Raw genomic sequence first — 24,929 nt, 5'->3', positions numbered from 1 at the left:
CTATGTCTGTAGGTCTGTTTCTATTTTGTAAATTAGTTCATTTGCATCATTTTTAAAAACTTTTTTCTTTCAGTTTTTGACTGAGGGATCTTAGTTCACTGATCAGAGATCAAACCTACAACCCCCTGCAACAGAAACGTGGAGTCCTAACCACTGGACTCCAGGGACACCCCTGTATCATTTTTAAAAGAGAACTTCAGTGGTATTACAGATTACAGTTCCAACTTAAATAATTATGCTTTATAATATAGATTTTGCCTATTTTAGAAGCTTCTCTGGTGGCTCAGATGGTAAAGAATCTGCCTGCAATGCAGGAGACCTGGGTTTGATCTGTGGGAAGATCCCCTGGAGAAAGGCTACCCCCTCCTGTATTTTTGCCTGGAAAAATCCCATGGAGGAGGGACCTGGTGGGCTACAGTCTATGAGGTCACAAAGAGTAGGACACAACTGAGCAATGCACACACACACAGAATGAAATTCACTTAAGTTTTTTTCTTCACACTAAGAACAGCATTTTGAATGTATCCTGAAGCTAAAACTCTAATGTTTTCTTGCTTCAATTCTTAGAATTTTCTATGGGACAAGCAAATAGTGCTTGAAGAGGCTAGATATTTTTAGTTAAATTGTTTTCTAATTTTATAGCTAAAACACTCAGAGCAGAGCAGTCAATAACTCAAGTCATATTGCTAGTTAGAGATTCCGAGTAGTCTTGATAATGCTGCATGACCATTCTCAATTTATTTGTTGACAGTTACCAAGGTAAACAAACCCATGGCTGATGTTAATTTTACACTGGTGACTGAGTTTATCCTTTTGGGACTGACAGATCATGCTGAACTGAAAGTGGTCCTCTTCCTGGTGTTCCTGCTCATCTATACCATTTCCTTGGTGGGTAATCTAGGAATGTTCCTTCTAATCCAAGTAACTCCCAAACTCCAAATGCCCATGTATCATTTCCTCAGCTGTCTGTCATTCATTGATGCCTGCTATTCGTCAGTCTTTGCACCCAGAATGCTGCTGAACTTCTTTGTGGAACGGGAGACAATCTCGTTCTCTGGATGCATTCTGCAGTACTTTTCATTCGTGTCTCTCCTTACCGCTGAGGGTTTCTTGCTGGCAACAATGGCTTATGACCGCTACATGGCCATTGTGAACCCTTTACTTTATACCGTGGCTATGACAAAAATAGTTTGTGTTGTTCTGGTCATTGGATCATGTGTAGGGGGCGTAATCAACTCCTTGACTCACACAATCGGCTTGCTGAAGTTGTCTTTCTGTGGGCCAAATGTCATCAGGCACTTCTTCTGTGGCCTGCCCCCGCTGTTGAAGCTGTCCTGCTCTGACACATCCATGAATGAGCTGCTGCTTTTAATCTTCTCTGGCGTTATTGCCTTGATCACTTTCATGACTGTGATGGTCTCCTACATCTTCATTGTTGCCGCTATCCTGAGCATCCGCTCAGCAGCAGGCAGACACAAAGCCTTCTCCACATGTGTGTCACACCTCACGGTTGTGACTCTATTCTATGGCTCTGTAAGCTTTAGCTACATTCAACCAAGCTCCCAGTATTCCTTAGAACAGGAAAAGGTGGTATCTGTGTTTTATACCCTGGTTATTCCTATGTTAAACCCATTAATTTATAGCTTAAGAAACAAGGAAGTGAAGGATGCTGTGAAAAGGGCTAAAGAAATGAAGCATATTCCTTGTTAATGTCATACCATATGTGCCAAATTGTTTGTAGACAAATGAGTGCTTTGGATAATGGTATGTATATGCATTTACTCAAATTATGAACTGTTTTGCAATGGAAGGAAAAGGCTTGGAAGTATAGCATGTCATAGTACATATGGTTGGTTATTGTTTAAACTAAGCTAATAAGCCATACTAGGTTACAGTTTAGCTATCTCTGGCTAATTGTTAACATTCTTATTCCTGTATTTAGGTAGAAATAAATATATACAGGCAGATACACAGACACACCCACAAATAGGGAGACACAAACATAAAATTCAAAAGTAATGAAGTATCTCTTAACTCATTTTCTCTATTGAGCACAGACAAAAAGCAAAATAATTTCAAAGCAAAAGGCACTGATATTTGAACTATCCAATAAAACTGACAGATACATGTTCCTGGAATTAACCTGAAATACTTATAGTCAGATATTCTGCAAAATGAATGCAAACACGCAAAAATTTTCAGAAAGAGGATTTGGTTCTTGATTACCTTTCCACTCACAGGGGTTAATTCAGACCATTTCTTTTTTTCTTGCCATGGTTTCCATTACTATTAAATCATATGAAACTGAGAAAGGTGGAATACCTCAGTTTCTGTACCATTTCACACAGAAGGGCCACTAAGATTCACAGGAAATATACCCTGAAAAAGTTTACTTAATGTTTAGAAAGGGTGCTGTCAAGTTAATTAAGGAACCATTAATAATCAGACTTATTCCCCTTTCCTTTAAGGATCTTCCAACATCTTCTTCAGACATTAAACAAAAAATTATCTGCCAGTAGCTTAGATAGGAGAAAACATGCTCCAAATTCTAGGGAGAGAAAATGTGTGAAGCCAGTTGCTTTCCTTTTGACTCAAAGTATATGTGTATTTTTTGATCATGGCCATTCTGTCTGGTGTGAGGTGATACCTCATCACAGTTTTGGTTTGCATTTCTCTAATAATTAGTGATGTTGAGCATCTTTTTATATATTTTTTCAACATGTGTATGTCTTCTTTGGCAAAATATCTGTTTAGGTCTGCCACCCATATTTTTATTGCATTGTTTTTTGTTTTTGTTTTTTTCATACTGAGCTATATGAATTATTTTTACATTTTGGAGATGAATTCTTTGTCAGTTGCTTCATTTGCAAATATTTTCTCCCATTGTGAGGGAGGCTTCTGGATTGCTGGTAATGTTGTGTTTCCTGATCTGAGTGGGTGTGACATGACTGTGTTCATTCTATCAAAATCTATTCACTTAAAATTTATGGCTTCTCTATGTGACTGGCGCACTAAGTGCAGCTGAGAGAAGCTACCCCACGTCTGAGGTCAGGGCAGTGGCTGAGAGGAGCTACCCCGCGTCTGAGGCCAGGGGTGGGGGCCGGGAGGACCAACCCCAGGTCTAAGGAGCAGTGGCTGCACGGGCGCAGGAGGGCCTAGAGGAGCTATCCCACATTGCAGGTCAGGAAGGGTGGCGGTGAGAAGATACCCCTCCTCCAAGGTAAGGAGCAGCAGCTGTGTTTTGCTGGAGCAGCCGTGCAGAGATACCCCACGCCCAAGGTAAGAGAAACCCAAGTAAGATGGTAGGTATTGCAAGGGGCATCAGAGGGCAGACACACTGAGGCCATACTCACAGAAAACTAGTCAATCTAATCACACTAGGACCACGACCTTGTCTAACTTAATGAAACTAAGCCATGCCTGTGGGGCAACCGAAGATGGGCACGTCATGGTGGAGAGATCTGACAGAATGTGGTCCACTGGAGAAGGGACTGGCAAACAACTTCAGTATTCTTGCCTTGAGAACCCCATGAGCAGTATGAAAAGGCAAAATGATAGGATACTGAAAGAGGAACTCCCCAGATCAGTAGGCTCCCAATTTCTCCAATCAGTGCAAAAATATTTCTCCAATCAGTGGAGAAATAACTCCAGAAATAATGAAGGGACAGAGCCAAAGCAAAAACAATACCCAGCTGTGGATGTGACTGGTGACAGAAGCAAGGTCTGATGCTGTAAAAAGCAATATTGCATAGGAACCTGGAATGTCAGGTCCATGAATCAAGGCAAATTGGAAGTGATCAAACAAGAGATGGCAAGAGTGAATGTCGACATTATAGGAATCAGCGAACTGAAATGGACTGGAATGGGTGAATTTAACTCAGATGACCATTATATCTACTACTGCGGGCAGGAATCCCTCAGAAGAAATGGAGTAGCCATCATGGTAGACTAAAGAGTTCGAAATGCAGCACTTGGATACAATCTCAAAAATGACAGAATGATTTCTGTTTGTTTCCAAAGCAAACCATTCAATACAATAGTAATCCAAGTTTATGCCCCAACCAGTAACGCTGAAGAAGCTGAAGTTGAATGGTGCTATGAAGACCTACAAGACCTTTTAGAACTAACACCCAAAAAGATGTCCTTTTCATTTTTGGGGACTGGACTGAAAAAGTAGGAAGTCAAGAAACACCTGGAGCAACAGGCAAATTTGGCCTTGGAATTCAGAATGAAGCAGGGCAGAGACTAAAAGAGTTTTGCCGAGAAAATGCACTAGTTATAACAATCACCCTCTTCCAACAACACAAGGGAAGACTCTGCACGTGGGCATCACCAGATGGTCAACACCAAAGTCAGATTGATTATATTCTTTGCAGCCAAAGATGGAGAAGTTCTATACAGTCACCAAAAACCAGACTGGTAGCTGACTGTGGCTCAGATCATGAACTCCTTATTACCAAATTCAGACTTAAATTGAAGAAAGTAGGGAAAACCACTAGACCATTCAGGTATGACCTAAATCAAATCCCTTATAATTATACAGGGGAAGTGAGAAATAGATTTAAGGGCCTAGATCTGATAGATAGAGTGCCTGATGAACTATGGAATGAGGTTCGTGACATTGTACAGGAGACAGGGATCAAGACCATTCCCATGGAAAAGACATGCAAAAAAGCAAAATGGCTGTCTGGGGAGGCCTTACAAATAGCTGTGAAAAGAAGAGACGTGAAAAGCAAAGGAGAAAAGGAAAAATATAAACATCTGAATGCAGAGTTCCAAAGAATAGCAAGAAGAGATAAGAAAGCCTTCTTCAGCGATCAATGCAAAGAAAAGGAGGAAAACACAGAATGGGAAAGACTAGAGATCTCTTCAAGAAAATTAGAGATACCAAGGGAACATTTCATGCAAAGATGGGCTCGATAAAGGACAGAAATGGTATGGACCTATCAGAAGCAGAAGATATTAAGAAGAGATGGCAAGAATACACAGAAGAACCGTACCAAAAAGATATTCACTACCCAGATAATCACGATGGTGTGATCACTGACCTAGGGCCTGACATCCTGGAATGTGAAGTCAAGTGGGCCTTAGAAAGCATCACTAAGAACAAAGCTAGTGGAGGTGATGGAATTCCAGTTGAGCTACTCCAAATCCTGAAAGATGACGCTGCGAAAATGCTGCACTCATTATGCCAGCAAATTTGGAAAGCTTAGCAGTGGTCACAGGACTGGAAAAGGTCAGTTTTCATTCCAATCCCAAAGAAAGGCAATGCCAAAGAATGCTCAAACTACCGCACAATTGCACTCATCTCACATGCTAGTAAAGTAATGCTCAAAATTCTCCAAGCCAGGCTTCAGCAATACTTGAGCTGTGAACTTCCTGATGATCAAACTGGTTTTAGAAAAGGCAGAGGAACCAGAGATCAAATTGCCAACATCTGCTGGATCATGGAAAAAGCAAGAGAGTTCCAGAAAAACATTTATTTCTGCTTTATTGACTATGCCAAAGCCTTTGACTGTGTGGATCACAATAAACTCTGGAAAATTCTGAAAGAGATGGGAATACTAGACTACCTGATCTGCCTCTTGAGAAATCTGTATGCAGGTCAGGAAGCAACAGTTAGAACTGGACATGGAACAACAGACTGGTTCCAAATAGGAAAAGGAGTACGGCAAGGCTGTATAATGTCACCCTGCTTATTTAACTTCTATGCAGAGTACATCATGAGAAACACTGGGCTGGAAGAAACACAAGCTGGAATCAAGATTACCAGGAGAAATATCAATAACCTCCGATATGCAGATAACACCACCCTTATGGCAGAAACTGAAGAGGAATTAAAAAACCTCTTGATGAAAGTGAAAGTGGAGAGTGAAAAAGTTGTCTTAAAGCTCAACATTCAGAAAACGAAGATCATGGCCTCTGGCCCCACCACTTCATGGGAAATAGATGGGGAAATAGTGGAAACAGTGTCAGACTTTATTTTTCTGGGCTCCAAAATCACTGCAGATGGTGACTGCAGCCATGAAATTAAAAGATGCTTACTCCTTGGAAGGAAAGTTATGACCAACCTAGATAGCATATTCAAAAGCAGAGACATTACTTTGACAACAAAGGCCCGTCTAGTCAAAGCTATGGTTTTTCCCTGTGGTCATGTATGGATGTGAGAGTTGGACTGTAAAGAAGGCTGTGCACCAAAGAATTAAAGCTTTTGAACTGTGGTGTTGGAGAACACTCTTGAGAGTCCCTTGGACTGCAAGGAGATCCAACCAGTCCATTCTGAAGGAGATCAGCCCTGGGATTTCTTTGGAAGGACTGATGCTGAAGCTGAAACTCCAGTACTTTGGCCACCTCATGCGAAGAGTTGACTCATTGGAAAAGACTCTGATGCTGGAGGGATTGGGGGCAGGAGGAGAAGGGAACAACAAAGGATGAGACGGCTGGATGGCATTACTGACTCGATGGATGTGAGTCTGAGTGAACATAGGGAGTTGGTGTTGGACAGAGAGGCCTGGCGTGCTGCATTTGGGGATCGCAAAGAGTCAGACACGACTGAGTGACTGAACTGAACTGAACTGAACTGATGTGTATGTGTATGCTAATTCTTGGAAAGGAAATGGCAACCCACTCCAGTATTCTTGCCTGGAGAATCCCCATGGACAGAGGAACCTGTCAGGCTATAGTCCATGTAATCGAAGAGTTAGACATGACTGAGCAAGTGAGCACAATACATGTTAAATCTCAGTTAAAAACTTAAAAAAAAAAATTATGTACAGATGCATAATGATAAAATCAGGCCTGTAAATACTGATTTTCCCATAGTGATCTCCTTTCCCTAAATTGCTATAAATTGGACTATCTGGAAAACAGAAACAGTTTTCTAAAAATATTTCATTTATAAATAAAATCATATTTAATTTTCTAAATACTGAAATAACTAGTGGCAAGTAGGCTAAACAGTACAATGACAAAGCTGAAGGCTCACTAAATATTGTCATGTTTTAAATTTTTTTCTCAGTTGCAATTAAAATAATATGTAAATTGTTCTACTACCTGAGAAGGTAGCAAGTTGAAATACTTATTATATTAGCCATTCATGCAAAGTAACTCATTTGAATGTTTACTTTTTAGAATGAAATAACACCACAACTACTATCAAAAAGAGCATATAACATTTGTATGAAAGTGAAGTCGTTCAGTCGTGTCTGAATCTTTGCGACCCCATGGACTGTACCCTACCAGGCTCTTGTATCCATGGGATTTTCCAGGCAAGAATACTTGAGTGGGTTGCCATTTCCTTCTCCAGGAGATCTTCCTGACCTAGAGATTGAACCCAGGTCTTCCACATAGAGTATGGAACACAAGGAATGGTACACAGATAAGATTTTTAAACTAAGAAAAATAAATTTTTATTTTTAAAATTCTGTTATAGTATATTCTGTGTGCTGTACTAATTTGCTTCAGTTGTGTCTGACTCTTCACGAGGCTATGGACTATAGCCCACCAGGCTCCCCTGCCCACGGATTCTCCAGGCAAGAATACTGGAGCGGGTTGCCATTTTCTCCTCCAGATGATCTTTCTGACTTACACTGAATCTGCTTTTCTTGCATCTCCTGCACTGGTAGGTGATTTTTTACCACCTGAGTAGCCCAAGAGCTCCTATCAGTTCAGTTCAGTCACTCAGTCATGTCCGACTCTTTGCAACCCCATGGACTGCAGCACACTAGGCCTCCCTGTCCATCACCAACTCCCTGAGTCTACTCAAACTCATGTCCACTGAGTCAGTGATGCCATCCAACCATCTCATCCTCTGTCGTCTGCTTCTCCTCCCGTGTTCAATCTTTCCCAGCATCAGGGTCTTTTCCAATGAGTCAGCCCTTGGCATCAGGTGGCCAAAATATTGGAGTTTCAGCTTCAACATCAGTCCTCCCAGTGAATATTCAGTACTGATTTCCTTTAGGATGGACTGATTGGATCTCCTTGCAGTCCAAGGGACTCTCAAGCGTCTTCTCCAACACCACAGTTCAAAAGCATCAATTCTTCAGTGCACAGCTTTCTCTATAGTCCAACTCTCACATCCATACATGACTACTGAAAAAACCATAGCCTTGACTAGATGGACCTTTGCTGGTATGTATATATATAATATATATTATATATATATACACACACACACACAGTTTTTTTCTCTTTACTTGTGGCAAATTTCCTTTATTCATTGTAAAGTAAGGAAGTGAAATGCCTTAAGCAGGCAATTGCATTTATGTGAGTTTCCTGAATCCCTCAAGATACACAGAAGAACTTTTAATAACATATTTATTATATCCTTTGGTCACAAGATGAACTCCAGGGACTCTATTCCCATTTGAACTGAGGTAATTATATAAATTAACTTTTTAACTAACTCTGTTTTCTGATATGATTGTCTTTGTTCATCTTGCTCTTGCATTGACAGCATGAAATCTGTGCTTTTTATTCTTTTATTTAAGAAACTTTAAATTTCAAATCTACTACCTGGTAACTTCTGCCACTGACTTAACTCATGCATCACTGCAAACCAACAGATTTAACTATCTTTTGTGTGCTTGTTTTTGTTTGGGGGGAAATATAGAAAAATAGACCACAAGAATGGGTGGTGATGAGGCTCATAAATGAGCTAAGTTGTTGCAATTTGTTTTTCTTCCATTCACTGGTAAGTAAATTTCATGCAATACTCAGTATATATGCACTCTGTCAAAAGTTGAAATACAAAGAAGAAGAAGAAGAAGAAAATCACATTCAGATTTTAATGTGATAAAGACTTCAAGGTGTCGGGGAGGGAGGGATTTGTAATTTGGCTCTCATCTCCTATATCCTCCACTTAAGTCTTTTTCTCTATATTAACATCAAAATTGTCATGCAACCTCTTTGGGAGTAATACAAATGAATGTTTGGATTCAATTTGAAATATTTTCTAAAGAATGAATTTTAATATAAAACATAACTATGTAATCTTATGAAGATTATTCACCTGTCTCCACAGATTTCTAGATCTATAAAAGTATTATAATAGAAGAACAATATTGTGAGATTATGAAAATAATAAGAAATAAGGAAATATTTGGTTTTACATACTGAACACAGGGCTAGCATCTCCCACGTGAAAGGATGATAAATCCAAGAAAACCTAATCTTTTATTCTGTAGAAGTAAAGTTACTGTGTGTGTGTGTGTGTTAGTTGTTCAGTGGTATATGACTCTTTGCCACCCAGTGGACTGTAGCCCTTCCAGGCTCTTCTGTCCATGGAATTTCCCAGGCTAGAATACTGGATTGGGTTGCCATTTCCTCCTCCAGAGGATCTTTCCAACCCAGAGATTGAACCCAGGCAGATTACAGGCAGATTGTTTTAGCATCTGGGCCAAGGTTGCACTAGTAATCCTGACTTATTTACAATGTGAAAAAAGAGTTCCATTTTGTGTGCAATATTTAGAAATAATAAATGTGCATTGGAAAAGACATGATATATTTTAAGAACCTTGCTGTGATATCATGAAAAAAAATATTGCAAAGAAGTAGCCATATGTTCTATAGGTTGGTTTTATTTTATGGGACTTTCCAAGTGCTCAGAAGATGTCTATTGGTTAAGTGGAAAAGACGTGGCATATTTTAAGAAACCTGTTGCAATATCATGAAAAAAATTATTGCGGAGAAGTAGTTGTATGTTTTATAGGTTGGCTTTACTTTATAAACTTGCTTTACTTAGAAATATATAGAGATTGTTTCCTGAGTCTCTTGAATATGGCATTTCTATTGGATATCAAAGGCCATAAATCTTCCTTTGTATTAGAAATGCATTGTTAATATAAACCATCCAAAGTAGGTCAGTAACCGTTCTGCTTCTTATGTCATTTATTCGATAAGACTTTCCACACTATCATATGAATGTAGGACTATATTATTATATGGCTTGTCATTTTGGAAAATGGGAACCACCCAAACATGCCAACTATTTCAATAATTTTTTTTTTATAGCAAGTTTTCCCCAAAAAGGCCAATTATAAGTTCTATTTATCATATTTCAGCTCAGAGTACCCTCTCTCTCAATTTCTAGTGGACATTATTCTCAAAAGCCAATGCTTCTGGCTATTGCCTAAGAATGAATCCAGAATTTTTGATACTGGGGCCTTGCCTTTTGTCAAATCAAAGTTTTAAAAAATGTGGACTACACACTAAACATGAAAACATAAGTGGGAAAACAAGTTTAAAGGTTATGATACAGTTTATGCTCAGATATTTATAGATATGACATTAGCCACAATTAAATCTGATGTAAGTTTATTTTTTTGTTGTTGTATGTAGTTGATTTACAATATTGTGTTAGTTTCTAGTGTATGGCAAAGTAATTCTCTCTCTCTCTCTCTCTCTCTCTCTCTCTATATATATATATATATATATATACACACACACACATATATATGTATGTATATAATGTGTATAAATTCTTTGTATATAATGTATATGTAATTGTTTTCAATTTCTTTTCCAATGTAGCTTGCTATAAAATATTGAGTATAATTCCCTGTGCCATTCAGTAGGTCCTTGTTTTTATCTATTTCATTTATAGTAGTGTGCATATATTACTCTCAAATTCCTACTTTATATCTCCCCATCCCCTTTCCCTTTGAGACCATAGGTTTGTTTCCTATATCTGTAAGTCTGTTCCTATTTTGTAAGTAAGTTTATTTGTATCATTTTTTTTAACTTTTTTTCTTTCAGTTTTTGACTGTGGGGACTTAGTTCCCTGAACAGAGATCAAACCTACACCCTCCCCCTGCAATGGAAGCGTGGAGTCCTAAGGGACTCACCAGACTCTAAGGGACATCCCTGTATCATTTTTTAAAAGAGATATTCAGTAGTATCAGAGAATAAATTTCTAATTTAAATAATTATGATTTATAATTTAGATTTTGCCTATTTTAGAAGCTTCTCTGGTGGCTCAGATGGTAAAGAATCTGCCTGCAATGCAGGAGACCTGGGTTTGATCTGTGGGAAGATCCCCTGGAGAAAGGCTACCCCCTCCTGTATTTTTGCCTGGAAAAATCCCATGGACAGAGGGACCTGGCAGGCTACAGTCTATGAGGTCACAAAGAGTAGGACACAACTGAGCAATGCACACACACACAGAATGAAATTCACTTAAGTTTTTTTTCTTCACACTAAGAACAGCATTTTGAATGTATCCTGAAGCTAAAACTCTAATGTTTTCTTGCTTCAATTCTTGGAATTTTCTATGGGACAAGCAAATAGACAGTGCTTGAAGAGACTAGATATTTCTAGTTAATTTTTTTTTTCTATTTTATAGCTAAAAGACTCAGAGCAGAGCAGTCAATAACTCAAGTCATATTGCTAGTTAGAGATTCCGAGTAGTCTTGATAATGCTGCATGACCATTCTCAATTTATTTGTTGACAGTTACCAAGGTAAACAAACCCATGGCTGATGTTAATTTTACACTGGTGACTGAGTTTATCCTTTTGGGACTGACAGATCATGCTGAACTGAAAGTGGTCCTCTTCCTGGTGTTCCTGCTCATCTATACCATTTCCTTGGTGGGTAATCTAGGAATGTTCCTTCTAATCCAAATAACTCCCAAACTCCAAATGCCCATGTATCATTTCCTCAGCTGTCTGTCATTCATTGATGCCTGCTATTCGTCAGTCTTTGCACCCAGAATGCTGCTGAACTTCTTTGTGGAACGGGAGACAATCTCGTTCTCTGGATGCATTCTGCAGTACTTTTCATTCGTGTCTCTCCTTACCACTGAGGGTTTCTTGCTGGCAGCAATGGCTTATGACTGCTACATGGCCATTGTGAACCCTTTACTTTATACCGTAGCTATGACAAAAATAGTTTGTGTTGTTCTGGTCATTGGATCATGTGTAGGGGGCATAATCAACTCCTTGACTCACACAATTGGCTTGCTGAAGTTGTCTTTCTGTGGGCCAAATGTCATCAGGCACTTCTTCTGTGACCTCCCCCCGCTGTTGAAGCTGTCCTGCTCTGACACATCCATGAATGAGCTGCTGCTTTTAATCTTCTCTGGCGTTATTGCCTTGATCACTTTCATGACTGTGATGATCTCCTACATCTTCATTGTTGCCGCTATCCTGAGCATCCGCTCAGCAGCAGGCAGACACAAAGCCTTCTCCACGTGTGCGTCACACCTCACGGTTGTGACTGTATTCTATGGCTCTGTAAGCTTTAGCTACATTCAACCAAGCTCCCAGTATTCCTTAGAACAGGAAAAGGTGGTATCTGTGTTTTATACCCTGGTTATTCCTATGTTAAACCCATTAATTTATAGCTTAAGAAACAAGGAAGTGAAGGATGCTGTGAAAAGGGCTAAAGAAATGAAGCATATTCCTTGTTAATGTCATACCATATGTGCCAAATTGTTTGTAGACAAATGAGTGCTTTGGATAATGGTATGTATATGCATTTACTCAAATTATGAACTGTTTTGCAATGGAAGGAAAAGGCTTGGAAGTATAGCATGTCATAGTACATATGGTTGGTTATTGTTTAAACTAAGCTAATAAGCCATACTAGGTTACAGTTTAGCTATCTCTGGCTAATTGTTAACATTCTTATTCCTGTATTTAGGTAGAAATAAATATATACAGGCAGATACACAGACACACCCACAAATAGGGAGACACAAACATAAAATTCAAAAGTAATGAAGTATCTCTTAACTCATTTTCTCTATTCAGCACAGACAAAAAGCAAAATAATTTCAAAGCAAAAGGCACTGATATTTGAACTATCCAATAAAACTGACAGATACATGTTCCTGGAATTAGCCTGAAATACTTATAGTCAGATATTCTGCAAAATGAATGCAAACACGCAAAAATTTTCAGAAAGAGGACTTGGTTCTTGATTACCTTTCCACTCACAGGGGTTAGTCCAGACCATTTCTTTTTTTCTTGCCATGGTTTCCATTACTATTAAATCATATGAAACTGAGAAAGGTGGAATGCCTCAGTTTCTGTACCATTTCACACAGAAGGGCCACTAAGTCTCACAGGAAATATACCCTGAAAAAGTTTACTTAATGTTTAGAAAGGGTGCTGTCAAGTTAATTAAGGAACCATTAATAATCAGACTTATTCCCCTTTCCTTTAAGGATCTTCCAACATCTTCTTCAGACATTAAACAAAAAATTCTCTGCCAGTAGTTCAGATAGGAGAAAAGATGCTCCAAATTCTAGGGAGAGAAAATGTGTGAAGCCAGTTGCTTTCCTTTTGACTCAAATTATATGTGTATTTTTTGATCATGGCCATTCTGACTGGTGTGAGGTGATACCTCATCATAGTTTTGGTTTGCATTTCTCTAATAATTAGTGATGTTGAGCATCTTTTTATATATTTTTTCAACATGTGTATGTCTTCTTTGGCAAAATATCTGTTTAGGTCTGCCACCCATATTTTGATTGCATTGTTTTTTGTTTTTGTTTTTTTCATACTGAGCTATATGAATTATTTTTACATTTTGGAGATGAATTCTTTGTCAGTTGCTTCATTTGCAAATATTTTCTCCCATTGTGAGGGAGGCTTCTGGATTGCTGGTAATGTTGTGTTTCCTGATCTGAGTGGGTGTGACATGACTGTGTTCATTCTATTAAAATCTATTCACTTAAAATTTATGGCTTCTCTATGTGACTGGCGCAATAAGTGCAGCTGAGAGGAGCTACCCCACGTCCGAGGTCAGGGCGGTGGCTGAGAGGAGCTACCCCGCATCTGAGGCCAGGGGTGGGGGCCGGGAGGACCAACCCCAGGTCCAAGGAGCAGAGGCTGCACGGGCGCAGGAGGGCCTAGAGGAGCTATCCCACATTGCAGGTCAGGAAGGGCGGCAGTGAGAAGATACCCCTCCTCCAAGGTAAGGAGCAGCAGCTGTGTTTTGCTGGAGCAGCCATGCAGAGATACCCCACGCCCAAGGTAAGAGAAACCCAAGTAAGATGGTAGGTATTACAAGGGGCATCAGAGGGCAGACACACTGAGGCCATACTCACAGAAAACTAGTCAATCTAATCACACTAGGACCACGGCCTTGTCTAACTCAATGAAACTAAGCCATGCCTGTGGGACAACCAAAGACGGGCACGTCATGGTGGAGAGATCTGACAGAATGTGGCCCACTGGAGAAGGGACTGGCAAACAACTTCAGTATTCTTGCCTTGAGAACCCCATGAGCAGTATGAAAAGGTAAAATGATAGGATACTGAAAGAGGAACTCCCCAGATCAGTAGGCTCCCAATTTCTCCAATCAGTGCAAAAATATTTCTCCAATCAGTGGAGAAATAACTCCAGAAATAATGAAGGGACAGAGCCAAAGCAAAAACAATACCCATCTGTGGATGTGACTGGTGACAGAAGCAAGGTCTGATGATGTAAAGAGCAATATTGCACAGGAACCTGGAATGTCAGGTCCATGAATCAAGGCAAATTGGAAGTGATCAAACAAGAGATGGCAAGAGTGAGTGTCGACATTATAGGAATCAGCGAACTGAATGGACTGGAATGGGTGAATTTAACTCAGATGACCATTATATCTACTACTGCGGGCAGGAATCCCTCAGAAGAAATGGAGTAGCCATCATGGTAGACAAAAGAGCTCGAAATGCAGCACTTGGATACAATCTCAAAAATGACAGAATGATTTCTGTTTGTTTCCAAAGCAAACCATTCAATACAATAGTAATCCAAGTTTATGCCCCAACCAGTAACGCTGAAGAAGCTGAAGTTGAACGGTTCTATGAAGACCTACAAGACCTTTTAGAACTAACACCCCAAAAAGATGTCCTTTTCATTTTGGGGGACTTGACTGAAAAAGTAGGAAGTAAAGAAACACCTGGAGTAACAGGCAAATTTGGCCTTGGAATTCAGAATGAAACAGGGCAGAGACTAAAAGAGTTTTGCCGAGAAAATGCACTAGTTATAACAATCACGCTCTTCCAACAACACAAGGGAAGACTCTGCACGTGGACATCACCAGATGGTCAACACCAAAGTCAGATTGATTATATTCTTTGCAGCCAATGATGGAGAAGTTCTATACAGTCACCAAAAACCAGACTGGTAGCTGACTGTGGCTCAGATCATGAACTCCTTATTACCAAATTCAGACTTAAATTGAAGAAAGTAGGGAAAACCACTAGACCATTCAGGTATGACCTAAATCAAATCCCTTATAATTATACAGGGGAAGTGAGAAATAGATTTAAGGGCCTAGATCTGATAGATAGAGTGCCTGAGGAACTATGGAATGAGGTTCGTGACATTGTACAGGAGACAGGGATCAAGACCATTCCCATGGAAAAGAAATGCAAAAAAGCAAAATGGCTGTCTGGGGAGGCCTTACAAATAGCTGTGAAAAGAAGAGACGTGAAAAGCAAAGGAGAAAAGGAAAAATATAAACATCTGAATGCAGAGTTCCAAAGAATAGCAAGAAGAGATAAGAAAGCCTTCTTCAGCGATCAATGCAAAGAAAAGGAGGAAAACACAGAATGGGAAAGACTAGAGATCTCTTCAAGAAAATTAGAGATACCAAGGGAACATTTCATGCAAAGATGGGCTCGATAAAGGACAGAAATGGTATGGACCTAACAGAAGCAGAAGATATTAAGAAGAGATGGCAAGAATACACAGAAGAACCGTACCAAAAAGATATTCACTACCCAGATAATCACGATGGTGTGATCACTGACCTAGGGCCCGACATCCTGGAATGTGAAGTCAAGTGGGCCTTAGAAAGCATCACTATGAACAAAGCTAGTGGAGGTGATGGAATTCCAGTTGAGGTACTCCAAATCCTGAAAGATGACGCTGTGAAAATGCTGCACTCATTATGCCAGCAAATTTGGAAAGCTTAGCAGTGGTCACAGGACTGGAAAAGGTCAGTTTTCATTCCAATCCCAAAGAAAGGCAATGCCAAAGAATGCTCAAACTACCGCACAATTGCACTCATCTCACATGCTAGTGAAGTAATGCTCAAAATTCTCCAAGCCAGGCTTCAGCAATACTTGAGCTGTGAACTTCCTGATGATCAAACTGGTTTTAGAAAAGGCAGAGGAACCAGAGATCAAATTGCCAACATCTGCTGGATCATGGAAAAAGCAAGAGAGTTCCAGAAAAACATTTATTTCTGCTTTATTGACTATGCCAAAGCCTTGACTGTGTGGATCACAATAAACTCTGGAAAATTCTGAAAGAGATGGGAATACTAGACTACCTGATCTGCCTCTTGAGAAATCTGTATGCAGGTCAGGAAGCAACAGTTAGAACTGGACATGGAACAAAAGACTGGTTCCAAATAGGAAAAGGAGTACGGCAAGGCTGTATAATGTCACCCTGCTTATTTAACTTCTATGCAGAGTATATCATGAGAAACACTGGGCTGGAAGAAACACAAGCTGGAATCAAGATTACCAGGAGAAATATCAATAACCTCAGATATGAAGATGACACCACCCTTATGGCAGAAAGTGAAGAGGAATTAAAAAACCTCTTGATGAAAGTGAAAGTGGAGAGTGAAAATGTTGGCTTAAAGCTCAACATTCAGAAAACGAAGATCATGGCCTCTGGCCCCACCACTTCATGGGAAATAGATGGGGAAATAGTGGAAACAGTGTCAGACTTTATTTTTCTGGGCTCCAAAATCACTGCAGATGGTGACTGCAGCCATGAAATTAAAAGATGCTTACTCCTTGGAAGGAAAGTTATGACCAACCTAGATAGCATATTCAAAAGCAGAGACATTACTTTGACAACAAAGGCCCGTCTAGTCAAAGCTATGGTTTTTCCCTGTGGTCATGTATGGATGTGAGAGTTGGACTGTAAAGAAGGCTTCGCACCAAAGAATTGATGCTTTTGAACTGTGGTGTTGGAGAAGACTCTTGAGAGTCCCTTGGACTGCAAGGAGATCCAACCAGTCCATTCTGAAGGAGATCAGCCCTGGGATTTCTTTGGAAGGACTGATGCTGAAGCTGAAACTCCAGTACTTTGGCCACCTCATGCGAAGAGTTGACTCATTGGAAAAGACTCTGATGCTGGAGGGATTGGGGGTAGGAGGAGAAGGGGACAACAAAGGATGAGACGGCTGGATGGCATTACTGACTCGATGGACGTGAGTCTGAGTGATCTTAGGGAGTTGGTGTTGGACAGGGAGGCCTGGCGTGCTGCATTTCATGGGATCGCAAAGAGTCAGACACGACTGAGTGACTGAACTGAACTGAACTGAACTGATGTGTATGTGTATGCTAATTCTTGGAAAGGAAATGGCAACCCACTCCTGTATTCTTGCCTGGAGAATCCCCATGGACGGAGGAACCTGTCAGGCTATAGTCCATGTAATCGAAGAGTTAGACACGACTGAGCAAGTGAGCACAATACATGTTAAATCTCAGTTAAAAACTTAAAAAAAAAAAATTATGTACAGATGCATAATGATAAAATCAGGCCTGTAAATACTGATTTTCCCATAGTGATCTCCTTTCCCTAAATTGCTATAAATTGGACTATCTGGAAAACAGAAACAGTTTTCTAAAAATATTTCATTTATAAATAAAATCATATTTAATTTTCTAAATACTGAAATAACTAGTGGCAAGTAGGCTAAACAGTACAATGACAAAGCTGAAGGCCCACTAAATATTGTCATGTTTTAAATTTTTTTCTCAGTTGCAATTAAAATAATATGTAAATTGTTCTACTACCTGAGAAGGTAGCAAGTTGAAATACTTATTATATTAGCCATTCGTGCAAAGTAATTCATTTGAATGTTTACTTTTTAGAATGAAATAACACCACAACTACTATCAAAAAGAGCATATAACATTTGTATGAAAGTGAAGTCGTTCAGTCGTGTCTGAATCTTTGCGACCCCATGGACTGTACCCTACCAGGCTCTTCTATCCATGGGATTTTCCAGGCAAGAATACTTGAGTGGGTTGCCATTTCCTTCTCCAGGAGATCTTCCTGACCTAGAGATTGAACCCAGGTCTTCCACATAGAGTATGGAACACAAGGATAGGTACACAGATAAGATTTTTAAACTAAGAAAAATAAATTTTTATTTTTTAAATTCTGTTATAGTATATTCTGTGTGCTGTACTAATTTGCTTCAGTTGTGTCTGACTCTTCACGAGGCTATGGACTATAGCCCACCAGGCTCCCCTGCCCATGGATTCTCCAGGCAAGAATACTGGAGCGGGTTGCCATTTTCTCCTCCAGATGATCTTTCTGACTTACACTGAATCTGCTTTTCTTGCATCTCCTGCACTGGTAGGTGATTCTTTACCAGCTGAGTAGCCCAAGAGCTCCTATCAGTTCAGTTCAGTCACTCAGTTGTGTCCGACTCTTTGCAACCCCATGGACTGCAGCACACTAGGCCTCCCTGTCCATCACCAACTCCCTGAGTCTACTGAAACTCATGTCCACTGAGTCAGTGATGCCATCCAACCATCTCATCCTCTGTCATCTGCTTCTCCTCCCACGTTCAATCTTTCCCAGCATCAGGGTCTTTTCCAATGAGTCAGCCCTTGGCATCAGGTGGCCAAAATATTGGAGTTTCAGCTTCAACATCAGTCCTCCCAGTGAATATTCAGTACTGATTTCCTTTAGGATGGACTGGTTGGATCTCCTTGCAGTCCAAGGGACTCTCAAGCGTCTTCTCCAACACCACAGTTCAAAAGCATCAATTCTTCAGTGCACAGCTTTCTCTATAGTCCAATTCTCACATCCATACATGACTACTGAAAAAACCATAGCCTTTACTAGATGGATCTTTGCTGGTATGTATATATATAATATATATATTATATATATATATACACACACACAGTTTTTTTCTCTTTACTTGTGGCAAATTTCCTTTATTCATTGTAAAGTAAGGAAGTGAAATGCCTTAAGCAGGCAATTGCATTTATGTGAGTTTCCTGAATCCCTCAAGATACACAGAAGAACTTTTAATAACATATTTATTATATCCTTTGGTCACAAGATGAACTCCAGGGACTCTATTCCCATTTGAACTGAGGTAATTATATAAATTAACTTTTTAACTAACTCTGTTTTCTGATATGATTGTCTTTGTTCATCTTGCTCTTGCATTGACAGCATGAAATCTGTGCTTTTTATTCTTTTATTTAAAAAACTTTACATTTCAAATCTACTACCTGGTAACTTCTGCCACTGACTTAACTCATACATCACTGCAAACCAACAGATTTAACTATCTTTTGTGTGCTTGTTTTTGTTTGGGGGGAAATATAGAAAAATAGACCACAAGAATGGGTGGTGATGAGGCTCATAAATGAGCTAAGTTGTTGCAATTTGTTTTTCTTCCATTCACTGGTAAGTAAATTTCATGCAATACTCAGTATATATGCACTCTGTCAAAAGTTGAAATACAAAGAAGAAGAAGAAGAAAATCACATCAGATTTTAATGTGATAAAGACTTCAAGGTGTCGGTGAGAGAGGGATTTGTAATTTGGCTCTCATCTCCTATATCCTCCACTTAAGTCTTTTTCTCTATATTAACATCAAAATTGTCATGCAACCTCTTTGGGAGTAATACAAATGAATGTTTGGATTCAATTTGAAATATTTTCTAAAGAATGAATTTTAATATAAAACATAACTATGTAATCTTATGAAGATTATTCACCTGTCTCCACAGATTTCTAGATCTATAAAAGTATTATAATAGAAGAACAATATTGTGAGATTATGAAAATAATAAGAAATAAGGAAATATTTGGTTTTACATACTGAACACAGGGCTAGCATCTCCCACGTGAAAGGATGATAAATCCAAGAAAACCTAATCTTTTATTCTGTAGAAGTAAAGTTACTGTGTGTGTGTGTGTGTGTGTGTGTTAGTTGTTCAGTGGTATATGACTCTTTGCCACCCAGTGGACTGTAGCCCTTCCAGGCTCTTCTGTCCATGGAATTTCCCAGGCTAGAATACTGGATTGGGTTGCCATTTCCTCCTCCAGAGGATCTTTCCAACCCAGAGATTGAACCCGGGCAGATTACAGGCAGATTGTTTTAGCATCTGGGCCAAGGTTGCACTAGTAATCCTGACTTATTTACAATGTGAAAAAAGAGTTCCATTTTGTGTGCAATATTTAGAAATAATAAATGTGCATTGGAAAAGACATGATATATTTTAAGAAACTTGCTGTGATATCATGAAAAAAATATTGCAAAGAAGTAGCCATATGTTCTATAGGTTGGTTTTATTTTATGGGACTTTCCAAGTGCTCAGAAGATGTCTATTAGTTAAGTGGAAAAGACGTGGCATATTTTAAGAAACCTGTTGCAGTATCATGAAAAAAATTATTGCAGAGAAGTAGTTGTATGTTTTATAGGTTGGCTTTACTTTATAAACTTGCTTTACTTAGAAACATATAGAGATTGTTTCCTGAGTCTCTTGAATATGGCATTTCTATTGGATATCAAAGGCCATAAATCTTCCTTTGTATTAGAAATGCATTGTTAATTAAACCATCCAAAGTAGGTCAGAAACCGTTCTGCTTCTTATGTCATTTATTCGATAAGACTTTCCACACTATCATATGAATGTAGGACTATATTATTATATGGCTTGTCATTTTGGAAAATGGGAACCACCCAAACATGCCAACTATTTCAATAAATTTTTTATAGCAAGTTTTCCCCAAAAAGGCCAATTATAAGTTCTATTTATCATATTTCAGCTCAGAGTACCCTCTCTCTCAATTTCTAGTGGACATTATTCTCAAAAGCCAATGCTTCTGGCTATTGCCTAAGAATGAATCCAGAATTTTTGATACTGGGGCCTTGCCTTTTGTCAAATCAAAGTTTTAAAAAATGTGGACTACACACTAAACATGAAAACATAAGTGGGAAAACAAGTTTAAAGGTTATGATACAGTTTATGCTCAGATATTTATAGATATGACATTAGCCACAATTAAATCTGATGTAAGTTTATTTTTTTGTTGTTGTATGTAGTTGATTTACAATATTGTGTTAGTTGCTAATGTATGGCAAAGTGATTCTCTCTCTCTCTCTCTCTCTCTATATATATATATATATACACACACACACACACATATATATGTATGTATATAATGTGTATAAATTCTTTGTATATAATGTATATGGAATCGTTTTCAATTTCTTTTCCAATGTAGCTTGCTATAAAATATTGAGTATAATTCCCTGTGCCATTCAGTAGGTCCCTGTTTTTATCTATTTCATTTATAGTAGTGTGCATATATTACTCTCAAATTCCTACTTTATATCTCCCCATCCCCTTTCCCTTTGAGACCATAGGTTTGTTTCCTATATCTGTAAGTCTGTTCCTATTTTGTAAGTAAGTTTATTTGTATCATTTTTTTTTTAACTTTTTTTCTTTCAGTTTTTGACTGTGCGGACTTAGTTCCCTGATCAGAGATCAAACCTACACCCTCCCCTGCAATGGAAGCGTGGAGTCCTAAGGGACTCACCAGACTCTAAGGGACATCCCTGTATCATTTTTTAAAAAAGATATTCAGTAGTATCAGAGAATAAATTTCTAATTTAAATAATTATGATTTATAATTTAGATTTTGCCTATTTTAGAAGCTTCTCTGGTGGCTCAGATGATAAAGAATCTGCCTGCAATGCAGGAGACCTGGGTTTGATCTGTGGGAAGATCCCCTGGAGAAAGGCTACCCCCTCCTGTATTTTTGCCTGGAAAAATCCCATGGACAGAGGGACCTGGCAGGCTACAGTCTATGAGGTCACAAAGAGTAGGACACAACTGAGCAATGCACACACACACAGAATGAAATTCACTTAAGTTTTTTTTTCTTCACACTAAGAACAGCATTTTGAATGTATCCTGAAGCTAAAACTCTAATGTTTTCTTGCTTCAATTCTTGGAATTTTCTATGGGACAAGCAAATAGACACTGCTTGAAGAGACTAGATATTTCTAGTTAATTTTTTTTTCTATTTTATAGCTAAAACACTCAGAGCAGAGCAGTCAATAACTCAAGTCATATTGCTAGTTAGAGATTCCAAGTAGTCTTGATAATGCTGCATGACCATTCTCAATTTATTTGTTGACAGTTACCAAGGTAAACAAACCCATGGCTGATGTTAATTTTACACTGGTGACTGAGTTTATCCTTTTGGGACTGACAGATCATGCTGAACTGAAAGTGGTCCTCTTCCTGGTGTTCCTGCTCATCTATACCATTTCCTTGGTGGGTAATCTAGGAATGTTCCTTCTAATCCAAATAACTCCCAAACTCCAAATGCCCATGTATCATTTCCTCAGCTGTCTGTCATTCATTGATGCCTGCTATTCGTCAGTCTTTGCACCCAGAATGCTGCTGAACTTCTTTGTGGAACGGGAGACAATCTCGTTCTCTGGATGCATTCTGCAATACTTTTCATTCGTGTCTCTCCTTACCGCTGAGGGTTTCTTGCTGGCAGCAATGGCTTATGACCGCTACATGGCCATTGTGAACCCTTTACTTTATACCGTGGCTATGACAAAAATAGTTTGTGTTGTTCTGGTCATTGGATCATGTGTAGGGGGCGTAATCAACTCCTTGACTCACACAATCGGCTTGCTGAAGTTGTCTTTCTGTGGGCCAAATGTCATCAGGCACTTCTTCTGTGGCCTGCCCCCGCTGTTGAAGCTGTCCTGCTCTGACACATCCATGAATGAGCTGCTGCTTTTAATCTTCTCTGGCGTTATTGCCTTGATCACTTTCATGACTGTGATGATCTCCTACATCTTCATTGTTGCCGCTATCCTGAGCATCCGCTCAGCAGCAGGCAGACACAAAGCCTTCTCCACATGTGTGTCACACCTCACGGTTGTGACTCTATTCTATGGCTCTGTAAGCTTTAGCTACATTCAACCAAGCTCCCAGTATTCCTTAGAACAGGAAAAGGTGGTATCTGTGTTTTATACCCTGGTTATTCCTATGTTAAACCCATTAATTTATAGCTTAAGATACAAGGAAGTGAAGGATGCTGTGAAAAGGGCTAAAGAAATGAAGCATATTCCTTGTTAATGTCATACCATATGTGCCAAATTGTTTGTAGACAAATGAGTGCTTTGGATAATGGTATGTATATGCATTTACTCAAATTATGAACTGTTTTGCAATGGAAGGAAAAGGCTTGGAAGTATAGCATGTCATAGTACATATGGTTGGTTATTGTTTAAACTAAGCTAATAAGCCATACTAGGTTACAGTTTAGCTATCTCTGGCTAATTGTTAACATTCTTATTCCTGTATTTAGGTAGAAATAAATATATACAGGCAGATACACAGACACACCCACAAATAGGGAGACACAAACATAAAATTCAAAAGTAATGAAGTATCTCTTAACTCATTTTCTCTATTGAGCACAGACAAAAAGCAAAATAATTTCAAAGCAAAAGGCACTGATATTTGAACTATCCAATAAAACTGACAGATACATGTTCCTGGAATTAGCCTGAAATACTTATAGTCAGATATTCTGCAAAATGAATGCAAGCACGCAAAAACAGTCAACGAGGACTTGGTTCTTGATTACCTTTCCACTCACAGGGGTTAGTTCAGACCATTTCTTTTTTCCCTGCCATGGTTTCCATTACTATTAAATCATATGAAACTGAGAAAGGTGGAATACCTCAGTTTCTGTACCATTTCACACAGAAGGGCCACTAAGATTCACAGGAAATATACCCTGAAAAAGTTTACTTAATGTTTAGAAAGGGTGCTGTCAAGTTAATTAAGGAACCATTAATAATCAGACTTATTCCCCTTTCCTTTAAGGATCTTCCAACATCTTCTTCAGACATTAAACAAAAAATTATCTGCCAGTAGCTTAGATAGGAGAAAACATGCTCCAAATTCTAGGGAGAGAAAATGTGTGAAGCCAGTTGCTTTCCTTTTGACTCAAAGTATATGTGTATTTTTTGATCATGGCCATTCTGTCTGGTGTGAGGTGATACCTCATCACAGTTTTGGTTTGCATTTCTCTAATAATTAGTGATGTTAAGCATCTTTTTATATATTTTTTCAACATGTGTATGTCTTCTTTGGCAAAATATCTGTTTAGGTCTGCCACCCATATTTTTATTGCATTGTTTTTTGTTTTTGTTTTTTTCATACTGAGCTATATGAATTATTTTTACATTTTGGAGATGAATTCTTTGTCAGTTGCTTCATTTGCAAATATTTTCTCCCATTGTGAGGGAGGCTTCTGGATTGCTGGTAATGTTGTGTTTCCTGATCTGAGTGGGTGTGACATGACTGTGTTCATTCTATCAAAATCTATTCACTTAAAATTTATGGCTTCTCTATGTGACTGGCGCACTAAGTGCAGCTGAGAGAAGCTACCCCACGTCTGAGGTCAGGGCAGTGGCTGAGAGGAGCTACCCCGCGTCTGAGGCCAGGGGTGGGGGCCGGGAGGACCAACCCCAGGTCCAAGGAGCAGTGGCTGCACGGGCGCAGGAGGGCCTAGAGGAGCTATCCCACATTGCAGGTCAGGAAGGGCGGCGGTGAGAAGATACCCCTCCTCCAAGGTAAGGAGCAGCAGCTGTGTTTTGCTGGAGCAGCCGTGCAGAGATACCCCACGCCCAAGGTAAGAGAAACCCAAGTAAGATGGTAGGTATTGCAAGGGGCATCAGAGGGCAGACACACTGAGGCCATACTCACAGAAAACTAGTCAATCTAATCACACTAGGACCACGACCTTGTCTAACTTAATGAAACTAAGCCATGCCTGTGGGGCAACCGAAGATGGGCACGTCATGGTGGAGAGATCTGACAGAATGTGGTCCACTGGAGAAGGGACTGGCAAACAACTTCAGTATTCTTGCCTTGAGAACCCCATGAGCAGTATG

General features: G+C 39.3%; 3 protein-coding genes across 3 annotated transcripts; all 3 read left to right on the top strand.

Moving 5' to 3' along the window:
- Positions 1-768: 768 nt before the first annotated feature.
- Positions 769-1,710, top strand: LOC123464960 (olfactory receptor 1052-like). The gene has a single exon (XM_045162842.1). The coding sequence runs from the start codon at positions 772-774 to the stop codon at positions 1,708-1,710; it is 939 nt and encodes a 312-aa protein (XP_045018777.1). The 5' UTR covers positions 769-771.
- Positions 1,711-11,467: 9,757 nt separating this feature from the next.
- On the top strand, positions 11,468-12,409 carry LOC102415359 (olfactory receptor 1052-like). Its single transcript, XM_006080771.4, has one exon. It carries the CDS (start codon positions 11,471-11,473, stop codon positions 12,407-12,409), a length of 939 nt encoding a protein of 312 aa, XP_006080833.3. The 5' UTR covers positions 11,468-11,470.
- A 9,749-nt stretch (positions 12,410-22,158) lies between these two features.
- On the top strand, positions 22,159-23,100 carry LOC123464959 (olfactory receptor 1052-like). The gene has a single exon (XM_045162841.1). The coding sequence runs from the start codon at positions 22,162-22,164 to the stop codon at positions 23,098-23,100; it is 939 nt and encodes a 312-aa protein (XP_045018776.1). The 5' UTR covers positions 22,159-22,161.
- The last annotated feature ends 1,829 nt before the right edge of the window (positions 23,101-24,929 follow it).

This window comes from Bubalus bubalis, chromosome 16, assembly GCF_019923935.1.
Source record: "Bubalus bubalis isolate 160015118507 breed Murrah chromosome 16, NDDB_SH_1, whole genome shotgun sequence".
Taxonomy (NCBI): domain Eukaryota; kingdom Metazoa; phylum Chordata; class Mammalia; order Artiodactyla; family Bovidae; genus Bubalus; species Bubalus bubalis.
This window is presented reverse-complemented; position numbering and strand designations above follow the sequence as displayed.